At 35.2% G+C, this 13,187-nt stretch overlaps 1 protein-coding gene across 2 annotated transcripts in view; it reads right to left on the bottom strand.

The window, feature by feature from the left end:
* csmd2 (CUB and Sushi multiple domains 2) overlaps positions 1 to 13,187 on the bottom strand; it is a 560,701-nt gene that overhangs the window by 98,724 nt on the left and 448,790 nt on the right. For both annotated transcript variants that reach the window (XM_688741.11, XM_073931822.1), the window contains exons 42-45: positions 9,120 to 9,308; positions 5,180 to 5,357; positions 3,836 to 3,981; positions 1,551 to 1,631 (exon numbers count right to left, since the gene is read on the bottom strand). In XM_688741.11, coding sequence (XP_693833.6) covers positions 1,551 to 1,631; positions 3,836 to 3,981; positions 5,180 to 5,357; positions 9,120 to 9,308 — 594 coding nt within the window. The remainder of the gene's footprint in view (positions 1 to 1,550; positions 1,632 to 3,835; positions 3,982 to 5,179; positions 5,358 to 9,119; positions 9,309 to 13,187) is intronic.

Consider the following 13,187-nt stretch of genomic DNA (forward strand, 5'->3'; position numbering starts at 1 on the left):
TAATAATAATAATAATAATAATTGTTAATATAATAAACTGATATATAATATAATAATAAACTGTTAATACAATTTTTATTATAGTTTAATTATTAAAGTTAATTAGGTGTAATAAATAAATTATTACAAAACAGCTATAATAAAATGATATAAAATTATAACATTATTATTATAATAATAATAATAATAATTATTATTATTATTAAGTATACATTTTAAATAGCATTATTATTATTATTTAATTATTATTAAATTATTAAATCACTATATTATTATTAAATAATCATTATTAATATTGGTTTTTTTTATTACTGCTGATGCTGCTATTATTATTAATATTAGTAGTAGTATATATTTATTAATAATTTATTAAACTATTATTAAATAATATTTAAAAATTTTATAATCGTTGGTGTTATTGTTATTTTTATTATTGTTAATGCTATTATTGTAATTTACTTTAATTTAAAAGGTATATTAATAATAATTGTTTATATTACTATTTTGTATTATTTAACTATTTTTTATATTTGAATTATTCAAATTATTAATAATAAAAATACAATTAATTAATTATAATTAAAATTATTATTAAAAACTATAATAAAAATATTATTATTAATAATTATAATGATTATTATTATTATTGTTGTTATTATTATTCCTATTATTATACCTTTAATTTAATTTAATCATTGAGTGTACATTCTTTCATGGTCTGATTCTTAAACATTTAATGTAATTATGTGTCTGTGCAAAACATGAGTGCAAGCATACATTTACAATGACTGTAATAACTAACATAGCTCAAAGTACATTAATGTTGCTTTTGTTGCAATTGTGTACATTAAAAGGCTAAGTAAAAGCCTGTTATATAAGCAAATATGCCTAGCATCCAAAACCACCACTTACTGAGCATGTGGCAACTGAAATATTTACAAATCAAATGTATTTAAGTTTTTATGAAAGGTGGAGTTTCACACAGAGACTGGGTAGTATATAATGTTCTAGGAGAAAAGGCTAAGAAATAACTACAAAATGAAGGTAAATAAAAATAAAGAATAAAAAATCATAGCTAAATATAAATATTTAAGTCAGTTATTTTCTCAGTTCACCTTCTCTAACATGCTATCAATTGCCACCAACATTTTGTGTTAGAAACTCCACCTATGTTTGTAGCAGCATGAACAACACACCGTCAGCCTCTGTTTTGAATTCTGGCAATGAGTCAGCATATCAGCACGGCCCTATGGGACAAGTAGCCCTGGCATCTGAACAGTTTTCCCTCCTCAAAGCGAGTTCTCGAGGGGTGTTAGCGGTAGGGGGAGATGTGTGTGTGTGCGTGTGTGTGCTTGTGTGTGTGTGGCTGGCTCTGCTATTCTGGGAACATTATTAATGAGAGGCGCTCAAGCCTGAAAATGAACTGGCAGCCTGCGTCTTTGCTCAAAATGTTCCACTTATACTGGGCCATGTCGAGTCCACCAAAACGAACACACACAAGCAGGCATACAAATCAGAGTGTAAATGATGTAAAATCAATTCCAACTCACCAATCTTGAATTCTTTACTGGCCATCAGAATTTCTGCATTAGGAATGATGGGAGGTGGCAAGCAAAACTGTAGTCTATAGGCTGGAAGAAAGAAAGACAAGGAGACTAAGAGAAAAGTGTGAGACGTGTCATTTTGCACTGTGAAAGAAATAAACAGCTTTACGTGACAAATTGTAGAAATATTGGGATGTCAGACATCAGCTGATGGGTTCAGTGGGTTCAGGGTTTTTAGAAAAATAGATAATGACTAACGGATCCATTAGCTCCTGCTGGGAGAGCCATTACTGCACCAACTTTAGATCCAAATAGAAATTTCAACATTGAAACACAGGGTTCCCACTTTAAGCCAAATATTAACTTCACTTTTCCCCAACTTTCACTGAATGAATAAAAAAATCAGGCGTTTCACGCAGATACTGGCTAGTATATAATGTTGTAGGAAAAATGGCTAAGAAATAGCTACAAAATAAAGGTAAATCATCAAAAATTGTAACTAAAATTTTAAATCATTATTTAAGTCAGGTACATGTTCTCAGTTCACATTCTATAGCATGCTATATACTGACTTACTGACTAAAAACCTGAATTTTCATGATGTCTAAAGAATGAATAATCAGGCATTTCACCAAGAGACTGGATAGAGTATAATGTTCTAGAAGAAATAGCTAAGAAATAACTAAAAAATGAAGGTTAATCAGCAGAAATCATAACTAAAAATAAATATTTAAGCCAGGTACGTTCTTGACCTTCTAGAACATGCTATATCCCACATTTCACTGACTAAAAGCTGAATTTACATGACATGTAATGCATGGAAAAACATTTTAGAAAACATTGTTAAAGTAGAAGTGCAGCAGTATCAGCTTTACATTATTTTGTAAATTGGTTTCCACTTTAATGACAATAACTCCATTAATGTAACCATTTTGAAGAAAACGGCATGTTTTACAATAACTTTTAGTGCAAGGGCACTAAAACACAAACAGGCAGTCAGTCAGGTTAATACAGAGAGTAGACCAAAGTGCATCAAACAATTGGTAATAAAAAGGGAAAATATAGTAAATATATTTTTATATGTTAGACACACATCTGATGCTTGTATTTGCACCAGCTCCTCAACTTCACACATTAAATTAGGTTAAATTAGGCACAGTGTCTGTGTTATGTTTTTTACTTCCACCGTATCTGTTCAGCTGAGGGAACTAAACCAACCATGTGAAGCCAAATACAGCAAAATTCCAAGATGACGGTCTCTAAAAAATATAGTAAAACATGCCATTTTCTTCAAAATGGTTACATTAATCGAGTTTGTTTTATATATTTTTATTAAAATGGAAACCAATTTAGAAAATAATCTAAGCTTGACTGACTGCTTCACTTCCCTTTTAAAGTAATATCATAATATTACAATACTTTTAAATAGAACATCATTTTGCATAACTTTAATAGCCACTATAAGTACAATGGAATATTTTTCCCAAATATGTACTGTTTGTGTGGCTTCACCCTCTACCATATTTGATAGCTTGTTAGTAGGTTTGCAAACTTTACATTTAGCTACCTTAACACCCAGTTTTTGAAGCAATCATTTTGACGCCAAATAAAAATTTGAATTTGAATTAATTGAATGGGATAGTCCCTTCTGATGAACTTTCTCATTGTCGAGGGGTCCCTAATTATCCTGAAATGCCAGCCTTAGTTAACAAGTACAGTCTGGTGACTGAATTTGGAGTTGAGTGGCAACCAGTTGATAAGCAGGAAATTAATGCATTGGTGTTGAAAAATAGTTTAACCATAACACCAGAAGTGAAACAGCGCAATATAAAAAATGGTAATTGATAAATTGAACCTAGCATTTAAAGTGGTAAACAAAAATCCCTGATAATCCATGACTTCGACAAAATGATAATAATTCTCCGACTTTCAATGTCTGAAATAGACCTAATATTCCAAAAAGTCTATAAACTGTGGTGACCTGTCGTTTTCTGTGCCTCCACTGGATTGAAAAACCTTGTTGGAGTACTTGCATCTTAAATCCACTTGACTCTAAGACCAAACCATACCTAAATGGTCTTGGTCTTGTCATGGGTATTTTACAGTAACTCGAGACTAGTCTAAAGTACTGTGGATATATTTTGTTGTCCGTGTTAAAAGCGTAGTCTGACTTTAACTCAACTCTCTGATTTCAGTCTTGACTCTGACTCAACCTACTCAAGTCTCGACCTGGACTTGTACTTTTGGAATGAATTGAAATGCTAATGGTAGCTTTCCTTTAAACAAATTACCTTGGTAGTTGATCTTGAACAACCCCCCTTTCTCAGAACTGCTTCGGAAACGTATCAGAACTTGATTAGATGTGCTGCTCGGTGGGTTGTTTGGCTCTCCCTCGGTAAACACTCCAAGTTTACGAGTTGTTTCCTGTGGTCCATCCCTGTTGAAGGTAGAACATTAGGATTCAGAGTATAAAACCCATTAACAGTGGGCATTCAATACAACAAGAGAACACCACGTGCCTTTGTTGCCTGAAAACGCACAGTAAGTGAGATCCATATTGATCACCCGGCTGATTTGCAGAACGATTCTCTAAATATTGATTACTTTACTGATTTGAGAGACTATCCCAGCCATACTGATTACCTCTCCAATTTCAGGGACTCCTTTCACACTCTCTTAGATATTGCACTCTGGTTCCTTCACACTCACCCTAAATGTGTGTCATGACATAGTAAAAACGTAGCCACCATCTACAAGGACATCTCCTTATCTCCATCTCTGCAGTCCTCAATCTAGGAGGGAACAACCTGGCACCAACCTAATCCCAGTTTTAACCATGACCATTCAGCTTTAAAACCATCTGTTTGTGGCCATCTGAGCTTGCACTACAGATTATGGCCTGTCCTGTGCATTCAAAAAAAAGCATCTGGTTGGCTAAAGGGAATGCTGGCTCACTGAACTGAGGCCAAGCTGTCTTGATGGAGCTTTTCTTGGCACTTCAGGTTATACTCTACCTCTAGCTTGAGCTGAAGTGGATGAAACCTGAATGTAAGAGAGTACATCATGCCTCAAGAAAGAGGATCCCAGGATACCGAAAAGAATCAATGTTTCCTCATTTAATCCGAACAGAAAGTTGTAGTCTCAGGAGAGGCAATGGCCTAACATATTCTTTAAGTGTAATGTGCTATTTAATATCAGTATTTTTTAAAAAGATAATGTCATATCTGTAAATACAGGCCTCAAGTGACTCAAGAAATAAAACAGAAGGGTCAAACTTTGACGTCTATTTGGCATCTACAGATTGATGCTCGTTTGACCACAAAAATAATGACACAAAACCTAATACAATATAAGAAAGGTTTTATTAATCTAAAAGCCTCAATTTTTAATGACAAATGTACACTATATTGTGTATCACTTTAATAGATGTAAACTACATTGATGTCAAAATGACATCAAATTGACATCTTACATTGTTGTCGATTTTTGACATGTTGCTTGAGGTCCTTTTGACATCAAGATGCTCCCTGGGAAGCTTGTTAATTAATCACTAGAAGGAGTGTGCTGTAATTATGTTCCCGCGCAGAAATGTGTGCGTCAAAGAATGACTAGTTGTAGGATAATCGACAGCTCACCAAACTGTGATGAAATCTTGAGGGCCGTGGACTTGCAGAAGGGTGAAATTAAGACGGATACCCAGGCCTGGTGCCACCGTAATCAGCCAGCTGCAATCCGCAGATGTGGGATAGTCCTCTGGGTAACCGGGAGAGAAGATTGTGCCATTGTCTGATGTAATGTTACCTCCACAGGGCACTAAAGGGGCAAAAATGGAAATGTAGAAATTGAAAAACACCATCACAGAAAGCAGCCTTCAACAGAAATTGGTGGAAAAAAGTAAGAACTGAAATAGGGGCTGTGCGACATGGCCCAAAACCCCGCTGGGTTCTAAAACACCACTCAGTCTTTCCCAGTAGTTCACTTTTTTTCTTGTCCGACTCCATCTTAGAAATCCCTCTTGCAGGCAGTGCTTTGCATTTATATAGACATGTCCATGTTACCAATGATTCAAATGAGCCCCAGACATATGAAATCAAATCCCCTTCCTGTCCCCGCAGATCCCATGCTGTTTCTGTCCCGAACTGGAGGGGAAATAATCAATGCGTTTCGGCTGGCGAAATAAAGATAGGCCCACGACTTGTTCGCGCACATAAGCATAGTCATAATACACACTAACGCGGACTGTACTTCTTGCCCTGTCAAGGTCTCTCTGTCCCCACATCCCTCCCCGTTGGTTCCCGCCTTCTCTATCCTTCTTCAATTCTTCCTCCACTCTTTCCTCCTTCTTCATTTCCTCTCGTCTCCGATGGAATGCTGAAAGGGGTGCCTATGTTAATCCCTGGTGCTGTGTGCTCTCTCTCAACACCTTACTTGCTAAATGAAGTATCGACCAGAGCATTGATTAAAAAAAAAACATGCCACGCTATCAAGCAGAAATGCATGGTGACGGTATTGATTGGGCAAAAAAAAAAAAAAAAAAAAGTTGAGAGGTGAGTTGTTGAGGGGAGGATGTGGGGCTGTGGTGAACTGGGAAAAAAAATGGAGGGAGTCATAGTAGAAGGACAGCCCAAGTTGGCTGATATAGACAGGTGGGACAGTGGTGGAGAAAAATCGATCAACTTTTTAATGCCTCGGAGAGGAAATATTTGTAGATGACACCCTAGGCTTGAACTACTGGTGGCTGGACGTGTAGGTGATAGCTAGGGCAACTAGTGTAACGCATTTACAATTATATTTAATTATATGTTTTATTAAATCCAATGAGGACTTAGAGAAACTTGTGCATGCTTTTATCACCAGCAAGGTGGATTACTGTAACAGCTTCCTCACTATCCTGAGGACTTTACACTGGCTCCCAGTTACATTCAGAATAAATTGTGAAGTATTATTTTTTTGTCTATACATCACTAAATGGCTTAGGACCTCAATCCATTACAGATATGCTCACTCACGCATTCTTTGTTTTGATATTTTATACTCTTTTATTCCTGTTTCTGTAATGCCCTTTGACTTTCCATTGTGTGCTACATAAATAAACTTGCCTTAAGTGATTGATTTGACTTATTTTATAATATTTATGAATTTAAGAAAATGTATATTTCTGGTTAAAAGCCACAACTGTAATCATTCGCTAACAATTGACAATATTAGTTAATGTATTATTACAATTATTACAGCATTTATTCATCTTTGTTAACATTGGTTAGTCATTCATCGTTGTTAATGTTAGTCAGACCAATCATTCATACCTCAATAAAGACATCTTATCACCACAAACTTAAAGGTCTGACCAAAAGCAACGCCAAGGACTATAGAGCACTTTAATATAGGTGAGCTTAAATGTCTGGTCAATGATCAGCCTATAACACGTTCTATTAAAATGTCAAGCATATATAGTCAACCTTGGCTGAATTTAACCTTTAAAAATGCTGGAATCCATTACTAAATCGGTTTATTATTTGGACAGTGACACAATTCTGATTAAACAGGCCACAGGAACATGCCCATCGCCTGTTAAATCTAAATAGAAAATATATTTAAAAAGCTACATAATTAAAATCCTGACACCCAATAATTTCTCTGCACCTTTCAAATTTTAGTGGAGTTGTAAGTGGGGCAAGTATGTCAAAGACAACAAATGAAAACACAAAAAGAGAGATGAAGCAAGTAAAGGGGCATTTTGAAGTGCATTAAAAAAAGAATGTGTTGTTTTTAACCAGCATTTCTTGTTTCTACTCACTGGTACTTTCAGCTGTGACTTTACAACCCATCAAATTGCAATCCACCTGTTAAGTGTTCATTAAAGCTGAAGAATATGGCTCTGCAGTACTTAAACATAAAGAAGAGACTTTATAAAAACAAACAAAAAAGGGTCTTTCTCTGAACAAAAGAGTTGCATCTTTCATCTTGACAGTTTGCGTATTACACAGCATTGAGTACGGTCATATCTATTCTTTGCTTTTTTTCCCACTCTGTCACAGTACCAGAGCTCTCGATTACTACAAAATCAATTACGCACACTGCAAGACTGTTCTAGCAAGGCCCAGGTTATTTCTAAGGTTCTCATTGTGTAGATTATTGTAACCTGAAATGGATAAATAATGTGTGTTTCTATTCACAGGTTCACCTGTGTAGTGGTGCTAGGCAAAATAGCAATGTCTGAAGCAGACGGCTATGCTGCAATTGCTATATAATCCCCTCGAGTATCTCCCTGGAGCGCCTTTATTCCCTCACGTGTATTCAGCATCCCCTGAGCATATGTTACCTGATGACCCGCTGCATAATTAACTCATTGAATCAACACATGAAAAAAAAAAAATGAGCTTGGGAATGTGGGTCAAGGATGAACCGGATTCCTTTTCCCTCATTCCCTTGGAAGAGACGTTTGAGAGAAGCCATGGAGTCTGTAGGGATGGTTTATAGTAAAGAATTTGCATTTATGTGCAGTTGCACTGTTTGACCCTGCATTTAAAGCTAGAGTAATGACGATGGGGAGACCAAAGATAAAAAATAAACCTATACAATACAATATTTGCTAGTAGCTAAGTTTGCATTGCATGAAAAAGAACAAAATGCGCTGAAGCTTTCAGACAGAATGACCATGACTAACGAAATTGATTTCTGAGGATCAGCAAACCCCTCCACCCCACCCCCCACAGAGTACACTGTTATACTGACAACATGACTACGTAATTTGACTGTCTTATTCATACACAATGACACAAGGACTTGTCATTCTGATGGCGCTGACACATTCATTGATATAGACATTTAGTTTAGAAATTGAGAGGTAAACTAAGGATTTTGAGCAAGAGACTGGCTTTTGCTATCTGTATGCCTTGTTTTGAGAAATGCACTTACTGTTTTCTTACTGCAAAATTTCAATTATGATCTGAGAAATGTACTAAAGCAACTGAGGAAAAACTGTAATGTTAATTAATTCATTTACTAACATAACAATGAACAACACATTTATTACAGTATTTGTTCATGTTTATGACAATACAGTAGTTTACTGCTACTTCATGTCAACAGACCGTTACAGTAATCCACCCTGCTGGTGATAAAAGCATGAACAAGTTTCTCTAAGTCCTCATTGGATTTAATAAAACATATAATTAAATAAAATTATAATTGCGTTACGTTATTACAGATGTTAATAATGCATTAGTAAATGTTGAACTTTGATTAATAAATGCTGTATGTGTATTGTTTATAATTAGTTGTTGTTAGTAAATACACAAATGAAACCTTATCGTAAAGCATGACCATATTTGTCATCCTAATTCATAATTTTACTCTTTTTAAGAATAAAATATATAGAAAAATAGAAAATATTACTTTATATTTTACCTGTAAAAAGCTAATTAGGATGACAATTATAATCAAAAATTAAAATTTTAAATTTTAAAAAGCTAAAAATGTCAATTAGCATGCCGAATAAATCTATTCTCTCACAATGCAAATAAGCACAGCAGATGTTTACTGAAGTGGGGGAGGAAATAAAGAGGGTCGTACCTTCACAGCGAGGAAACGGATGATCCCAGTTGCGCGTCGTGCCGTGTTGACAGGTAAGAATGGAGTGTCCTGTCAGATGATACCCTGGATAGCACTCGAAGGAGATGGACTGACCCACGTTATAACCAGCACCAACCACCACACCATTATGGAAGGGTTCAGGATCAGGACACTCCTGGAGTTCATATGCTGAAAGAGACAGACATACTTGATGCATGATACATAGAGGATGAAAATGTATGTTTCATTTAAAAAAGAGATTGCTCTGAGCTCCAAGATCCAATCCAAACCTAGACTCTGAATATTAAACGTAAACCGTACCCATGGAATCAACTGATTGCTGTGCCCCAACAAAGCTTTGGGATTTGATTCAAAGCAAAGGCAATCAAAGCTCCGGCAATGAAAGATGCTGTCATTTCCTCTCAGATTTCAATGATGGAAGTCTGAACTTCACGGAAATGCAATATGTTGATCAATGTTCACACAGGCAGCCAACTGCGTTTACATCTTGTCTGGCTCAAGTCTTTTGTGTTGGGTTTCTCCATTACTCTGTCTGTTTTCCTACATTGTGTCTTAAAGTCTCTGTGAAATCATAATTGACAATGTTTGTTTTGCTAGTGCACATTGTTATTTTTAGGTGAACAATTAATATATGTTTGTTTTGGTAATCTGCATTTAATATATGACCATTTACTTCTATGTTTGGAGTGGCTTCACTCCAAACTTCTTCTCTGATGATTCTTCTCTGATGACATCAGTTTGACAGCTTCAAATCACAATATTATTAACCACACCCCTCTTACCGCTAGTTTGCTAACATATAATTTTGTGAAAAAAGAAAGCCCCGCCCCCTACTCAATATTCAGTTTCAGCTGAAAGTTCATCAGTATACTCAAATAAAAGTCTCTGCAACTTGTGGTTCACTTTAAAGTCACTCTGAAGCCGAGCAGTCGCTAGTCAAGAGGTAAAGCAGTAGAATGCTTGAGGCCCCAGGCCAAATAAGAGCCCCCAAGGGCTGACCAATTTTCAATTAGTGACAGAGCGACTCACAATTTATTATATTATATATTATATCTTTTTTTGTTACAGTTACAACAAGATACTGAAAAATCTATATATCTTGTATTATTCTGTAAATGTAATGCTTAAGAGCCACAGTGCTTAGACACATCTTGTGTATAGGGTATATGCACAGCTAGTTTTTTTTTCCTATACTGATAAACTTCCGATGAAAGGTTAATGTTGACTTTTTTATACAGTTCTTTTAACAGCATCAACATTGTAATGTAATTAAAACACAATTAGTTCAATATATTTAAGCATTCATTTAGCTGTTCAAGGGTAAAACAAGATAAAAAAGCCATTTACACACACACGCCGAGAGGAACAGCAGGCTAGCGCAAAAATTCCATTGACAATACTAGTAAAATAAATGTTCATATTTTAAAGACATGGTGCAGAAAAAAATAAATAAAAATTTAACACAGTGCTTCTTGTACATTCTGAGACCCACTTTATATCGAATTTCAATCAGGCAGTGAAGATTATTGTTTGTAAAGAAAACAGACCTTAAAAAGCTCCAAACACAGCTCTAAGTCAATGAAAACATCCAGCTGATGTTTAAATCTAAAAGTGCACCTTGTTTAAAAATATCTTTTTTTTTTAATAAAAGTTTTGAGTCGTTTAAATGATTTGTCGTCGTCCGGATCTTTTGCCTGTTTGTTTCACAAAACAATACCAAATATAAAGAGATGGATCCGGTAAAACGTGAATGCACCATTCCTCCACTAGCAAAATGTGTGTGGAACTGATCTTGACTGAAGATGAGTTAACTAATGAATGACGTTCTGGTGATTAATGCAATAGTCTACCCTGCAATTGGGGATTCGTCAACCATTTGTCAAAGGAAGGATTAGAAAAGACTATTGACGTATGGGACTTTGTCAGAAATGACAGGAACTCTATTAGTACACAGTTCATAGATCAGTTTCTTCCTCCTTTTAACAAGTGTAAGTAAGTGAATAAAATGGTGGCCTCCTTGTTTTCTCTAGCAGGCAAAATATGTATTTAATTGTGTTTTGTTTCTCGTTATCACTCCACGTGACTTGAACTTTATCTGGTTAACTCTTTCTCATACCGTGTCTAAAGCCACGTTGAAACGTGACGCGTGACGCTTTCTATATTGATTTTAATGTGTTTGTCAACTCACGATCGTCTGCCCTTTGTCATTGCAAAAGCCTCTATCAACTGTTCCTACACACATGCGGCAGTCAAGTTTCAAAATAGTTCAGCTTTTGCCACTGTGGATTAAAACTGAATGTGTGTTGCTGTTTTTACTCATGGTTAAGAATAGAGCAATATGCTGGTGTTAACCTGCATTGATTTAATGCACTCCTGCATCATATACACAATGTATCCTCACAAATACACTCTGCACTCTGACTACTTCAACAATATTGATAAGCTGTGGTGGGTGTTTCTCTCTGTCTTGTGCTCAACGCAGTCAACCAATCGCAACAGATTATCATCACTCTGCGAAGGGGTTTGGGAACAACTGAAACGCTTAACAAATCATATGGGAGTCATTGGTATAATTAGGTACAAAGAAATGCAGATTTTAAAACAATGAAAGTGTTTTTGACCTTCCATGCATATCAGCCTGTTGTTGGAGACCCCCAAAACCAAAATATGACTTTTTATAATACATAATAGGGGCTTTTTAAACGTTACAATACTATAAGAGCATACAGTTCACCGTAAGCCAGAGTTTAACTTGGTTACTGAAAATTAAAAGCCCTTCTGGATATACCTTTTATAAATAAGTTAAATCATTGTATTATGAAAAAACTTTTAAATAATTATAATACAAGATATGCTAAAGAACAGTCAAAAGTTGCTTTTGAATGTAGTCTTCGTTCCTCATCTTCAATATTGCTGTATCAGCCACGCTAAAAACGGAAGACTATGGGTGTTCGTGCTTTTTCCTATAGTGCGCCTAAGCTATGGAATGGCCTACACTCCAGCATCAGGAATGCTGTTTCTCTGGCCTGTTTTAAGAAACTTCTTAGGACTTACCTTTTTACCGTTGCTTTTAACTTAGATTGATTATTTTTGTTATTTTATCTTCCATTTGTATTAAATCATTCATAGTTTATTGCGATGTTTTTATGTATTTTATTTTTTGACTGTTTTTACTGTTCTGCATTGTTTGCCTTTATACCTGTTAGCGCTTTGGGACTGAGAAAAGCGCATTATAAATAAAATTTATTATTATTATTATTATTATTATTATTTTTTTTTTATTATTTTTTTTTTTATATGAAGAATTGTAATGCTATAACAGCAAAGCCTTTTGGAATTTTAATTAACATATTACTGTTTTACTGTAAGTATCATGTCCATAATCACTTCATTATATGGATCATTTCCTCTGGATTGTTATTAAAGTTTCTTGCACCAGAATTAAAAGGTGGTTAGATTTTATATTCTATAAGGACGAGTCATGGAGGCTGGAGGGCTTCCTGTGAATTTTTGCCCCAAAAGTCTATAGAATGTTCTGAAGAGAAGTTCAGAAATTCCTTTGCCTTTCTTTTCATTAGTTCTGTCTAAATATGGTGCCATTATGAAAAGTTTTATTTTTCCAAATCTCATAGACACAAAAAAGGAAATGCGCTGAAGCTTCCAGACAGAATGTCCATGACTAACGAAATTGATTTCTGAGGATCAGCACATCTTTGGTAACAAAGCTTTGCGAAAGGCTATACTGCCGGAAATAATGCTTGATTTATATGCTAATGTACACATAATTATGTAAATACTGATTTCACAAGCCATTTCAATTCAGCAAACCGTCATTCCATTACAGCGTATATCCTGATAGCTTTCACAGATCTGTCCTAGAAAAGGCCCTTACTGTGACACAATGTGAAATTCACTCATTGGACTCATATGCTACTTTGGATTCAGCATTTTACACCTGATGGATTTTATGCACAGCTTCACAGAGAGCGGGTTATTATCGTGTTTACTCGTTATCTTGACTGATTGTCTTGGCGAGGGATTGAAACT

The sequence above is a fragment of the Danio rerio genome, chromosome 19 (assembly GCF_049306965.1).
Source record: "Danio rerio strain Tuebingen ecotype United States chromosome 19, GRCz12tu, whole genome shotgun sequence".
Classification (NCBI taxonomy): Eukaryota; Metazoa; Chordata; class Actinopteri; order Cypriniformes; family Danionidae; genus Danio; species Danio rerio.